The sequence below is a fragment of the Erinaceus europaeus genome, chromosome 16 (genome assembly GCF_950295315.1).
Source record: "Erinaceus europaeus chromosome 16, mEriEur2.1, whole genome shotgun sequence".
Taxonomy (NCBI): Eukaryota; Metazoa; Chordata; class Mammalia; order Eulipotyphla; family Erinaceidae; genus Erinaceus; species Erinaceus europaeus.
Window position 1 is genome coordinate 11,327,801 of NC_080177.1, and position 14,785 is coordinate 11,342,585.

Genomic DNA, 14,785 nt, shown 5'->3' on the forward strand with positions numbered 1-14,785 from the left:
AGGTCTGTAGGTGTCTAGTTTTCTCTCCCCCCTGTCTTCCCCATCTCTCTCCATTTCTCTCGGTCCTATCCAACAACAATGACATCAACAACAACAACAATAATAACTACAATAATAAAACAAGGGCAACAAAAGGGAAATAGATAAATAAATAAATGGGGTTGGGCAGTAGTGCAGTGGGTTAAGCTAATGTACATGGTGCAAAGCCAAGGACTGGCATAAGGATCCCGGTTCAGGCCTCCAGCTCCACACCTGCAGGGGTTCGCTTCATAAGCGGTGAAGCAGGTCTGCAGGTGTCTATCTTTCTCTCTTCCTCTCTGTCTTCCCTTCCTCTCTCCATTTCTCTCTGTCCTATCTAACAACAATAACAACAATAACCATAATAAAACAAGGGCAACAAAAGGGAATAAATAAATATTTTTTAAAATTATTTTAAAATTTTTATAAATAGGGAATCGGGTGGTAGTGTAGTGGGTTAAGCACTTGTGGCACAAAACACAAGGACCAGTATAAGGATTTCAGCTGGAGACCCCGGCTTCCTGCAGGGGGGTCGCTTCACTGGAGGTGAAGCAGGTCTGCAGGTATCTATCTTTCTCTCTTTCTTATCCGGCAACAACATCAATAACAGCAGTAATAATAACCACAACGATAAAAACAAAGGCAACAAAATGGAAAATAAATAAAATATTTTTTTTTTAAAAAGCCTCCAGGAGCAGTGGATTCATGGTGCAGGCATTGAGCCCCAGAAATAACCCTGGAAGCAAAAAAAAAAAAGTTTAAGAACAAAAAAAGGAGGCCAGGCTGTAGCACAGTGGGTTAAGCACGTGTAGTGCAAAGCACAAGGACTGTGCAAGGATCCCTGTTTCAGCCCCTGGCTCCCCACCTCTGGGAGGTGGGCGTCGCTTCACAAGTGGTGAAGCAAGTCTGCAAGTTTTTTTTTTTTTATGTTATATATTTATTTAACAAAGGAGACATTAACAAAAACAAAACCATAGGATAGGAGGGGTACAACTCCACACAATTCCCACCACCCGGTCTCTATATCCCATCCCCTCCTGATAGCTTTCCCATTCTCTGTCCCTCTAGGAGCATGGACCCAGGGTCATTGTGGGTTGCAGAAGGTGGAAGGTCTGGCTTCTGTAATTGCTTCCCCGATGAACATGGGCATTGACTGGTCGATCCATACTCCCAGTCTGCCACTCTCTTTCCCTAGTAGGGTGGGTCTCTGGGGAAGTGGGGCTCCAGGACACATTGGTGGGGTCATCTGTCCAGGGAAGTCTGGTCGGCATGCTGGCATCTGGAACCTGGTGGCTGAAAAGAGAGCATACAAAGCGAAACAAATTGTTGAGCAATCATGGACCTAAAGGCTGGAATAGTGCAGATGAAGTGTTGGGGGGTACTCACTGCAGACTATTGTGTACTTTTGCTTTTAGGTATATATTTTGCCTTGGTTTATGGATACATGTGAACATATGCTCTATCTCAGGGGACCTGGTCTATATCTAGGTTTTGGGACTTTGTTAGGAAGTGAACCACCTGGAATGGAATTAGAGAATACTATGAAAGGAAAGGTCTCACCCAAGTGATGAAGCTGAAGGGTTGTCATTCCACACCTGAAGTCTCTAGAGACAGTCTGAAGTGAAGCATGCTGGGGTGGCACTCATTGCGTTTTTAGATTGTGATCGGCGGATGCAATATTACTTGATATGAATTTTCCATGCAGGAAAGTGGGCCCCACCCTAAGATTCCAGGACTGAGGGAAATAGAGGCTCTATAGTGGAAATGTGAGGTTCATGTTGTCTTAGGGTTCAAGAAGACAATGGGGAGTCGGGCTGTAGCGCAGCGGGTTAAGCGCAGGTGGCACAAAGCACAAGGACCGGCATAAGGATCCCGGTTCGAACCCCGGCTCCCCACCTGCAGGGGAGTCGCTTCACAGGCGGTGAAGTAGGTCTGCAGGTGTCTATCTTTCTCTCCTCCTCTCTGTCTTCCCCTCCTCTCTCCATTTCTCTCTGTCCTATCCATCAACAACAACAACAAAACAACAAGGGCAACAAAAGGGAATAAATAAATAAAATAAATATTTTAAAAATTTTTTAAAAAAGAAGACAATGGATTGCTATTATCACATTATTTGATAATTGGGTTAACTTTGAAAAATCCCTTTGTTAGGGATTGCTGTATAATACCCAGCATCTTGTATATAGCTGTGCCACTGGTTGCTTCTGTTCTCCCTGGTCTAGGCTTTTGAGAGCATATCAAAGACTCAGCCTATGTATTAAAAAGATTCAGTCTGTGTTTTAAAAAGTTCGAGACATATGATCAGTTTTTCCCTCTCATATTAATTAAATAGTGGTCTATATGACTACACTTTAATAGGAGTGTACATAAACACCATTCTCACCACCAAAAGACTGTGCCCCATCTCACCCACCCACCCCCACTCCCCTCCTTGCTGCCCTGCAAAGCTGAATGTCCACCCTCCCCCTCACCACAGGGTTTTTACTTTGGTACCCTACTCTCTATTTAATCAGATCCTGCTTTTAGTTTCCCTTTATGTTTTTCTTTCTCAACTTTTGTTGATGAGTGGGATCACCCCATACTCATCTTTATCTTTCTGACTTAGCTCACTTAACATAATTCCTTCTAGCTCCATCCAAGATGGGTCAGCTAAGGAGGGTTTATTGTTCTTGACAGCTGCATAGTATTCCATTGTGTATATAGACCACAGCTTTCTCAGCCACTCATCTATTGTTGTGCACCTGGGTTCCTTCCAGCTTTTAGGTATTATGAATTGTGCTGCTATGAACATAGGTGTACACAGGTGTGTCTATCTTTCTCTCCCCTCCTCTATCAGTTTCTCTCTGTCATATTCAACAACAGCAGCAGCAACACCAACACCAACAACAATGGAAAAAAGATGGCCTCGAGAGTCGGGCTGTAGCGCAGCGAGTTAAGTGCAGGTGGGGCAAAGCACAAAGACTGGCATAAGGATCCCGGTTCGAACCCCGGCTCCCCACCTGCAGGGGAGTCGCTTCACAGGCGGTGAAGCAGGTCTGCAGGTGTCTTATCTTTCTCTCCCCCCTCTGTCTTCCCCTCCTCTCTCCGTTTCTCTCTGTCCTATCCAACAACGACGACAACAACAACAATAACTACAATAATAAAACAACAAGGGCAACAAAAGGGAATAAATAAATAAAATAAAAAATATTTAAAAAAAAAAAGATGGCCTCCAGAAGCAGTGGATTTGTAGTGCAGGTACAGAGCCCCAGCAATAATTCTGGAGGCAAAGAGAGATTGAGAGAAAATAATGAATCTTGTATAAATGGATTTTATTTTATTATATTTTAATTTCCTTATTGGGGAATTAATGTGTTACATTCAACAATAAATACAATAGTTTGTACATGCATAACATTCCCCAGTTTTCCATATAACAATACAACCCCTACTAGGTCCTCTGTCATCCTTGGATCTGTATTCTCCCCACCCACCCACCCCAGAGTCTTTTACTTTGGTGCAATACGCAAATTCCATTTCAGGTTCTACTTGTGTTTTCTGATCTTGTTTTTCAACTTCTGCCCATGAGTGAGACAATCCCATATTTATCCTTGTTTCTGACTTATTTCACTTAACATGAATTTTTCAAGATCCATCAAAGTTCAACTGAAAATGGTAAAGTCACGTTTTTTATAGCTGAGGTAATATATATATATATATATATAGCCACACCACTCATCTGTTGTTGGACACCTGGGTTGCTTCCAGGTTTTGGCTATTACAAATTGTGTGCCAAGAACATATGTGTTCACAGATCTTTTTAGATGGGTGTGTTGGGTTCCTTAGGATATATCTCCAGGAGAGGAATTGCAGGGTCATAGGGTAGGTCCATTTCTAGCCTTCTGAGAGTTCTCCAGACTGCTCTCCACAGGGGTTGGACCAATTTACATTCCCACCAACAGTGTAGGAGGGTTCCTTTGACCCCACACCCTCTCTAGCATTTGCTGCTGTTGCCTTTTCTCACAGGAGTGAAGTGGTATCTCATTGTTGTCTTTATTTGCATTTATCTGACAATCAAAGACTTGGAGCATTTTTCCATGTGTTTCTTGGCCTTTTGGATCTCTTCTGTGGTGAATATTCTGTCCAAGACCTCCCCCCATTTTTGGATGGGGTTATTTGTTGTCTTGTTGAGATTTGCAAGTTCTTTATGTATTCTGGTTATTAGCCTCTTGTCTGATGTATGATATGTAAAGATCTTCTCCCATTGTGTGAGGGGTCTCTTGGTTTGGGTAGTGGTTTCTTTTGCTGTGCAGAAGCTTTTTAATTTTATGTAGTCCCATAGGTTTATGCTTGTCTTAGTCTTCTTTGTAATTGGATTCGTTTCATTGAAGATGTCTTTAAAATTTATGTGGAAAAGAGTTTTGCCAATATTTTCCTCTAAGTATTTGATAGTTTGTGGTCTAACATCCAAGTCCTTGATCCACTTGGAATTTACTTTTTTTGTATTTGGTGAAATATAGTGGTTCAGTTTCATTCTTCTGCATGTTTCAGCCCACTTTTTCCAACACCATTTGTTGAAGAGACTCTGCTTTCCCCATTTAATAGTCTGGGCCCCTTTGTCAAAGATTATATGTCCATAGGTGTTGGGAATCTTTTTTTAAAAATGTTTTTTTTTTATTTGTTTTCCCTTTTGTTGCCCTTGTTTTGTTGTTGTAGTTATTGTTGATGTGTTCGTTGTTGGGTAGGACAGAGAGTAATGGAGAGAGGAGGGGAAGACAGAGAGGAGGAGAGAAAGACAGACACCTGCAGACCTGTTTCACCGCCTGTGAAGCGACTCCCCCTGCAGGTGGGCAGCCAGGGGCTTGAACCAGGGTCCTTCCGCGGGTCCTTGCGCTTTGCGCCATGTGCGCTTAACCTACTGCCCTACCACCTGACTCCCAGGTGTGGGGGATCTTGTATAAATGAATTTTAAAAGTCTATCCATGAATGCTAGACTGTAAAGTCTTTTTTTTGTTTGTTTGTTTAATTGATTGACTAAAGAGGGATGGAATACACTAGAAATAAAAGCTGCTGACAAAATCCTTTTTCTTTCCTGCAGCATTGTCTGGAAACTTATTTCCATTACCTTCTGGAGTGGTACTAACTAAAATGGTTAACACATTTTAGGAGTCTGGCCTGGGGTTCAGAATTTGGTAGTTCATTTACTAGTTCTGAAAGCTTGAACAAATGCTGTGCCTGAGGAATTAAAAGTATTCACTTTGGAACTTAATATATATAAAAATATATATATTAACAAGAGAGAGAGAGAGTGAGAACCAGAGCATCATTCTCTGATGCACATGCATTGAAGTCCAACTTCCCTGGCTGCCACCTTCTTCAAGTTCCCAGTATTATGATGACATTTTTTTTTTTCTTCCCAAATTCTGCATCAGGAAAAGAACTCAGGGCCATATATTGATGCAATATCGTGCTCGGCTGTCTTCTAGGCCATACATTTTTCCCCTCGTATTTTATTTAAAGAGGGTGGGAGGGAGAAACAGAAAAGCAGTGGGCACCATAATACTGCTCCTCCACCCATGGGGATTCTCCAGTGCTACCTGTGGTGCTCCCATATAGTATCTGGGCTCAAACCCTGGGCCTTGCATACTGCAAGGTATGTACTCTACAGGATAAGCTATCTCCAGGCTACCCAGTGACAATGATCTTTATCCCTTGCAGTTGTATTTATTTCATCCTTTGTTATACTTTCACTCTAGCTCTTTACATGTCATGTGTAAATTACGAGTCTCCCTTAAATCTACTTGCCAGATAACCTGTAGTGACTTCATTAGGAACTAGGTTTTATTTGTTTTTGTTATGAAGGCTTAACTTGTGCAATTGCACCACACCTGATGGGTCAGTCCACCGCACCCTCCCAAGTAGAGGATGTGGGACAGACAGAAGGAAAGAGAACACAAGCGCTACTCCACCATTTGTGAATGTTCCTTTGCATGGTACTCCCAGGTAGTATCCAGGGAGCTCAAAACTTTGTCCTTGCACATGGCAAGATACAGCTCTTCCAGGGAAGCTATGTCCCAGCCCCACCCCTGCCCCCGATTTCTTTCTATCTACCTATCGTCTTTTTAAATTTTTTTTTCATTTTTATTTATTCCCTTTTGTTGCCCTTGTGTTTTTTTATTGTTGTAGTTATTGTTGTTATTCATGTCGTTGTTGTTGGATAGGACAGAGAGAAATGGAGAGAGGAGGGGAAGACAGAGAGGGGGAGAGACAGACACCTGCAGACCTGCTTCACCACTTGTGAAGTGACTCCCCTGCAGGTTGGGAGCTGGGGGTTCGAACCGGGATCCTTATGCCGGTCCTTGCGCTTTGCGCCACCTGCGCTTAACCCGCTGCGCTACCACCCAACTCCCATATATATATAATTTTAAAATCCTTTTTAAAATTTCACTTATTTTATTTTTGAGAGAGAGACATACAGAGAAACACCAGAACTCTGGCTTGTGGTGATGTGGGGTGATTGAACCTGGGCCTTCAGAGCCTCAGGCATGGGAGTCTCTTCTCATCACCATTCTGCTATCTACCCCCCTAAATCTTTTTTTTTTTTTTTTTTTAAATCAGAGCACTGATCAGCTTTGGTTTATGGTAGAGCAAGGGATGAACCTGTGACCTCAGAGCCACAGGCATGAGAATCTCTTTACATAACCATTGTTATCTATCCCCACCCATAAATAGATTTTTATTTTTTTAACCAAAGCACTACTCAGATCTGGCTTATGGTGGTTTGGGGATTGAACCTGGGACTTTGGAGCCTCAGGCGCGAGAGTCTCTTTGAATAACCATTATGCTATCTACCCTCTGCCCAAATTAAATATATAAAATTTATTTATTACCTTTTGTTGCCTGTGTTGTTTTATTGTTGTAGTTATTATTGATGTCATTGTTGTTGGATAGGACAAAGAGGAATAGAGAAAGGAGGGGAAGATAGAGAGGGGGAGAGAGAAAGATAAGACACCTGCAGACCTGTTTCTCTGCCTGTGGAGCGACTCCCCTGCAGATGGGGAGTCATGGGTTCGAACCGGGATCTTTTTGTAGGTCCTTGTATTTTGTGCTGGCTGTGCTTAACCTGCTGCGCTATCGCCCGACTCCCCAAAATATATATATTTTAAAGTATGGTTTCAGTACCACAACATGCTTATCAGTCACATGGATTTCAGTACTTGCATAACCTAAGAACATGAAACACTTCTTCTAATCAATTTACTCTCAAACTGTTTTCTTACTTTAATGAATTAACTTTCATTCCACCCAAAATTAATGAAAAACTCTTTATTTAGTATATTCTTACATTCAGAGACTAGACTTGATAGGCATAGTTTTTTTTTAATATATACTTATTTTCCTTTTTGTTGCCCTGGTTGTTTTTCATTGTTGTAGTTATTATTGTTGTTATTGATATCATTGTTGGATAGGACAGAGAGAAATGGAGAGAGGAGGGGAAGACAGAGGGGGAGAGAAAGACAGACACCTGCAGACCTGCCTCACCGCCAATGAAGCGACTCCCCTGCAGGTGGGGAGCCGGGGGCTGGAACTGGGATCCTTACGCGGATCCTTGTGCTTTGTGCTATGTGCGCTTAACCCGCTGCGCTACTGCCTGAGTCCCAATAGGCATAGTTTAAAAATATTGAAATAGTTTTTTGACTGGTAATTGATACTCAGAATTATAAATACAAAAAGAGGAAAGGATTAGCAGGAAAAGTTGACATTATTTCTAACAAAGCTTCAGTAAATCCTGATTATTAAAAACTCTGGTATAAATTACAAGTTTTGCATATATGATTTGGCTCTTTGGAGCCCTATACCAATAAGGCACCTGCAATAGTTAATTTGCTACTGCAGCCTTGGGAAACTTTTTTAGTATTAGGTTAGTGCTTCTCTGTCAAAGTACACATTTAATCAAGGCAAACATTGACATTTATGTATAGCCTAAATTCCAAGTAAAATACTGCAATCACAATGATGAACTAGAATAAAACTGTAAATCCTTAGATTAACCATAAAAGGCTCTTACACATGATTTGGATTTCATAAGGATATGAATGCTGACACAGGTGGAATGACAACTGATTTTATGAACGCTCACACAGGGAAACTAAACATGAAATTTCAAGCTGTGGTAGAGCTATTCTGTTACCAGGCAGCATCCCCTCACTGGATAAATAGCAACAAACTACTGGTTTCTTAAAGTCAAAGTTAATGATGATTTGGAAGATCAACATTGTCCATCACTCTATCCATGACTCAAAATGGAGGGAGGGCTCTTTCCATCTCTTGATTCGTCTTAGCTTATTTGACATAAGCCTTGGAAAGGAAAAAGATCACTGAGTGATAGAATCTCCTGGGGGTCACATCCTTACTGCAGATATCCTTGACAGCAACAGTCTTTGATTCAGCCAGACTGCAGCAGGTTCTAATTCAATATCCTAGAAGGTTCCATATTCCTGAAGAATATCATGCAAACTTCTTCTTGGTAGCCGTAAATCTCTCCATATACTAAAAGTCATGAAAGAATACATTTAATGTATAAGTAGTTATTTTGGCATGAGCAAATGTCAACCTATATATAAAGTAGGCCGTTTACTTATTTATTTTGCTTCCAGGGTTATCGTTGGGGCTTGGCACCTGTACCACAAATCCACTGCTCCTGGAAGCCATTTTTTTCCCCTTTTGTTGCCCTTGGTTTTTTTGGTTGTTATTATTATTGTTGTTGTCATTGTTGTTGGATAGGACAGAGAAATGGAGAGAGGAAGGGAAGACAGAGAGGGGGAGAGAAAGACACCTGCAGACCTGCTTCACTGCTTGTGAAGCGATCCCCTGCAGGTGGGGAAGGCTGTTTATTTTTAGTTATTTTTTTAAAGATTTTATTTATTTATTAGTGAGAAAGATAGGAGGAGAGAAAAAAAGATCCAGACATCACTCTGGTACATGTGTTGTCGGGGATTGAACTCAGGACCTCATTAAGAGTCTACTGCTTTATCCACTGCGCCACTTCCCAGACCACTGCTTTTAGTTTTTATTGCATAATGATTGATTTTCTACAAAATGCAGACTTAAAAGATTTGTCATTCTCTTTTCTAGACCAGTGACTAGAAATAAAGAAATACACTCATACCTTGTCATACCCTTCTAGCTCTCGAAGTTTCTTTATCTCAAAAAGGTTGCCTTCCACAGCAAGCAGACAGATCTGGGAATCACTGAGGATGCTTTGTGGAAGCATGCTGAGCTCAAGACAGTTCTCTTCCAGGCGAAGAACTTTAAGGCGAGGACAGCAAGATATCTTTACTGAGATCTGAGATATCTATTGAACCACAACAAAAAAGAAGAATAGGAAAAAAGCACAAGTACTATAGTGTTTTTATTTTTATTTGCTAGAACACAGAGAAGTTGAGAGGGGAAGGGGAGATAGGGAGAGAGGTACCTGCAATGCTGCTTCACCACTGTGAAGCTTACCCCCTGTAGGTGGGGACTTGGGGGGGGCTTGAACCCAGGTTCTTGTGTATGGTAATGTGTGCTCAGACACGTAGGCCATCACCCAGCTGTAATATATATGTGTATATTTAAAACAAAACCTTTATTTGAGCATCTGCCCTGGTTCTTTCATTTTCCGCCTCCATTTTCTCACTACCTCCTCATTCCAGAAGTGCCTATTTTGCAACTTCTGTTACTCCTCCACTTTGAAAAAAATATTTTGAAGGTCACCAGTGCCTTTTTGGAAACAAAATTTTTGGATAAGCTGTGCTCATAGAAAATAGGAGAATTGTCTACGGCCTGGTATACCACCCTGAACACGCCCGATCTCAAAAGCAAAGCAGGGTCGGGCCTGGTTAGTACTTGGATGGGAGAAAATCCGAGAATCAAATAAATTTAAAGGAAATATTACCTGGGGCTGGGGAAGTGCTTCAGGCTATTAAGAGAGCACTGGTGTGTATACCTGAGGCTACAGGTTCAATCCCAAACACCACCTCAAGCCAGGGTTGAGCAGTCTCTCACCTCTCTCCCTCATTCATTTTCTCATGATAAATCTAGCAAGGTGCGGGGAGGCTGGAAAGGAAGGAGAGCAAAAGAAAACAGTACTGTAAAGATCCTGATTCGAGCCCCCAGCTCCCCACCTGCAGGGGAGTTCACAAGCGGTGAAGCAGGTCTGCAGGTGTCTATATTTCTTTCCCCCCGTCTTCCCCTCCTTTCTCCATTTTTTCTCTATCCTATCTAACAACGATGACATCAATAACAACAACAATAACTACAACAATAAAAAACTAAGGGCAAAAAAGAAAAAATATATATATATATAAGAAAACAGTATGTACAGCTCACCAGATAAGCATTTTGTTACAATCTTATCTTTACATATATGCCAGCAGGCCAAAGTTAGGATTACATTGTTCCTACTTGACTGCCTTTTCTGTCCCTTCCTTGAAACTCCCTCTTGTATTTAAGTACTGGGTTCTAGCTTTTTAATACTGATGTTTATCTTCCCTTTTGTTCCTGTGGACATGTTTCAAGCAGCACTCCCTAATTTATTTTCTCTCCTCTAAATTTTCTCCTAGAAAGTTCAACTATTCTTAAAGCCATCACCTCTATTAAGACCTTAAGTTAGTCCCTATAGATCTCTATTCCACTAGTATGTCTTCAATTTTTACTAAAGCATTTCCATATGAACAACTCACCATCACAGTCAACTCAGCATGTCAATTTCAGTAGCACCGCTCTCATCTTAGACCCTAGGGCACTATATCAAGTAGTAACCTTTGATTCAATCACTTCTTTTGTTTTATTCATTTTTTAGCAGAGACAGAAGCCCTGTTTTGCTGTTAATGGTGTTTCACTAGTTTTTGTCTTTCTTGCTTTTACTATGCATTATTGGGGATCAATCCAGAACCTCATGCATGCAAGGCATGTGCTTTACTGCCTAGGTACCTCTTTCGTCTTTTAAAAGTACCAAATCAAGGCTGGGGAAATAGCCGGACTGTCAGAGCATCAGACTTTCATGCCTGAAATTCCTGGTTCAATCCTTGGCACTACATGTGGTAGAGTGATACTCAGGTTTGTCTCTCTCCTCTGCCTAATGTGACACTCATCTGTAATAAATAGATCCTTAAAATTAAATATCTTTTAAATGCTCCAAATCATCCACATTGTATTTACTCTCCCTGATATCACAGAACGTTGCCTGGGAACATTTTGAAATGCAGAGTGTCAGAACTGAGCCCAGACCTGCAAATCAGAAACAATGAGAACAGGGCTTAGTGATCTAGATATAGTCTAGCTATTCTGATGCACACTAATATCAGAATCACTGGCTAAAACATTAATATAGGTAGATGTGAAGTGAGTGCTCAATATGATATATATATTATATATGTGTATATATACATATGAATATATATATTTCCCCCGCAAAAAGCTTGGGAGCATAGAATATCCACTTTAGGGCATGGAGGCAGCTCAGCATTAGAATGCCCACCTGCGAATGTCAATTGGTCCAACCTCTGTGGAGAACAGTCTGGAGAATTCTCCGAAGGCTAGAAATGGACCTACCCTATGACCCTGCAATTCCTCTCCTGGTGATATATCCTAAGGAACCCAACACATCCATCCAAAAAGATCTGTGTACACATACGTTCTTGGCAGCACAATTTGTAATAGCCAAAACCTGGAAGCAACCCAGGTGTCCAACAACAGATGAGTGGCTGAGCAAGTTGTGATATATATACACAATGGAATACTACTCAGCTGTAAAAAATGGTGACTTCACTGTTTTCAGCTGATCTTGCATGGACCTTGAAAAAATCATGTTGAGTGAAATAAGTCAGAAACAGAAGGATGAATATGGGATGATCTCACTCTCAGGCAGAAGTTGAAAAACAAGATTAGAAAAGAAAACACAAGTAGAACCTGAAATGGAATTGGCGTATTACACCAAAGTAAAAGACTCTGGGGTGGGTGGGGAGAATACAGGTCCATGAAAGATGATGAATGACATCATAGTGGGGGTTGTATTGTTAAATGGGAATCTGGGGAATGTTATGCATGTACAAACTATAGTATTTACTGTTTAATGTAAAACATTAATTCCCCAATTAAAAAAAAAAAATGCCCACCTGCATGCCTGAAGTCCCAGATTTAATTTCTGATACTGCCATATGCCAGAGATGAGTAATGCTCTATCTAGTCTTTCTCATAAAAATAAAAATTTCTTATGTCTGGGGAAATTAATTGGTAAAAAGCAACAGACTTACATGCCTGAGGCTCCCTGTTAGATTCCCCCAGTGCAGCAGGTACCAGAGTGGTGCTCTGACTTTTTCTTTGACTCTTGTGAAACTCTCTCTCATATGTAGTAAATAGAACTTTAGAACATATTTTTAGGGCTGGGGAAATACCATAGAGGTTATGCAAAAAAGCTCTCATGCCTGACGCTCCAAAGACCCAGACTCAATTCCCCGCACCACCATAAACCAGAGCTAAGCTAGTGCTCTGGTAATAAATAAATACATAAAACAAATCTTTTAAAGAAATATTCTAAGAATGAAACCAACTATCTCCAGAAAGGCTTTCAATGCCAAGTTTGGTTTTTTTCCTACCAAAGCTGTAAACATTTGACAAAGATGTAAATATATATATATATATTTTTTAATTACCTCTGATCTCCAACTCAGGACCTAAGAGTTTAAGCCTCTTCTGCTCTATATAACTCCTTGCCAGGAGATTAGTGTTGTACTGGAGCAGAGTCAAAGGGACTTTTTAAGATTTGTGATAGTAATTTAACTTTTGAAATTTATCCTGTTATCCTCTCCACACTCCAAGAAACACCACTTACACAACTCCAAGATAGTTTGGGTTTTGAAATTAGTCCATCCCACAGAATACACCTTTCATTGTTTCATAACTGCAGTTTAAAAACAAGGGATCTGGGCCCAGGGGGTGGTTGGTAAATAAAATACTGGCCTCTTAAGCATGAGGTTCCAAATTCTATTCCCAACATCTCATACACCAGAATGATGTTCTGGTTCTCTCTCATTGACAACTACACAGTTCAAAAAGTAAAAATACAGGAATATTAAAAGGATTATAAACCCACATATATGCTGCATAAGAAAAAAAAATCCTTTAGTTCTAGACCTGGTTCTGGTTGAGGTTGAGTTCCATGACTTGCAGGTCCCCTACTATGTCAGGTATGCTTCGAATCTGGTTCTTGGAGAGATCCAGCACGTCCAGGTGCCGCAGGCTACAAAGTTGGGGTGGTAGGACTCCCAGCTGGTTCCCAGAGAGGCTCAGGGTCTTGAGTGCAGAAAGTTGCCCAAAAGTAGATGGAAGCTCTCGCAGGTGATTATTATTTAAGCTTAGTGTCTCCAGTTTTTTCAGATTGCATAACTCATCAGGAATAACAGCTAGCAACATAGAATAACAAGTTTAATACAATTAATAAAAACCATTGGTGAAGTTAATACAAACTATATGGCTGTTTGCAATGCCTCTAGTTATTTTACACAATATTCCCAAAGTGCCATTTTTAAGTATTGCACGTCCACCAACTATCTTCAGAAGGTGAGAGGGCCATCAAAACTTAGAGAAGTATTTAATGTTCCTTTTTTTAATTACTTGATAAAGACTCCAGAAATAGAGGGAGAAGGATATAGAGAGGGGAGATGACAGACATCTGCAGCACTGCTTCACTGCTTCTCTTGCAGGTGGGGACTAGGGGGCTTGAAACCGAGTGCTTGGGCATTGTAACAGGTGCGCCACCACCTGGTCCCTTTATGCTCCTTTTTAAAAGGGGTACCCACACATATGACAGCAATTTTTGTAAGATTCGAACATTCCATTCCCTCTCTCAAATTAGCAAAATTTGCTGTTTACATCAATCCCAAAGATAGTCTTCCTTTTCAAGTCCAAATCAACCCAGTACCGATCGTTACACAACCAGAGGCTTGCAGATGTAATTACAAGAGGTGGAAAGCTTCAAGGATTTCAGACACTCTCCTGCGTCTTGACCCCTCTGAACGGTTTCATAACATCTCTTTAAAAACGAAAACCGCCCTTCTTAATAGCTGATCACTAGCCAAAGCCGTACTTAGTTTGTTGTTGTTTAAGGTGAGACTCTTCAGCAGAGTGAACTTTCCTATAATCATAGGCGGTAGGCTCTCGATCTTGTTGTTGGACAGGTCGATGGTCCTGAGATTGCTCGTCAGCTTCTGCAACTCGGGAGGGAACTGAAGAAAGGGGTTCACTTAACTTCACAGTCCCGGAGCTGTCCCGAGCCCTTTCCACGCCCTCCTCGGACCCCTCCCAGTCTCACCTCGGTCAGCCCGCGCTCCTTAAGCTGGAAGACACCTGTCTTCTGCGCCGTTTCCACATGAGCACGGATAGCACTGTTTCCCATCCTAGCGCCGCGGCTCAAGTCCCTGCGGGAAGGAAGCGCAGTTCTTAAGACTAATCCAGGCACCCCGCCACCCGGTCGGCCTCCTGGCTGGGTCTCAAGTCCCAGCTGTCACCTCCTGCAGATCCTTGGGTCTTGGGAGCCAGCCCAAGGGTGGCAAGAAAACCCAACCACCAGGTTCTGCCGCTTTTGCAGCTGTCAGAAAGGCAGATCCCGCCCGGAGCCTCCGGAGGCCGGAGGACTGGTCTCTGAGCCTTCAGCTCTCAGGCTGCTCCGCTAGGGAACACCCGGGTCCGCGCTCGCCTGGGATGCGCTCCCAGGGCTTCCGCCCCGGGGAGGAGACGCCCTGTGACG

The 14,785-nt window shown here is 41.8% G+C and overlaps 1 protein-coding gene across 2 annotated transcripts; it reads right to left on the reverse strand.

The window, feature by feature from the left end:
* Positions 1-8,106: 8,106 nt before the first annotated feature.
* LRRC57 (leucine rich repeat containing 57) lies at positions 8,107-14,780 on the reverse strand. 2 transcript variants are annotated; one of them, XM_016192749.2, is made up of 6 exons: positions 14,547-14,780; positions 14,351-14,456; positions 14,126-14,264; positions 13,174-13,442; positions 9,167-9,352; positions 8,107-8,547 (listed from the first exon to the last, which is right to left on the reverse strand). In XM_016192749.2, exons 2-6 carry the CDS (start codon positions 14,432-14,434, stop codon positions 8,506-8,508), a joined length of 720 nt encoding a protein of 239 aa, XP_016048235.1. In that variant the 5' UTR covers positions 14,435-14,456; positions 14,547-14,780; the 3' UTR covers positions 8,107-8,505. The 2 variants fall into 2 exon arrangements, with proteins under 2 accessions (XP_016048235.1, XP_060030468.1); XM_060174485.1 differs by lacking the exon at positions 8,107-8,547 and having other exon boundaries at positions 9,174-9,306.
* Positions 14,781-14,785: the final 5 nt, after the last annotated feature.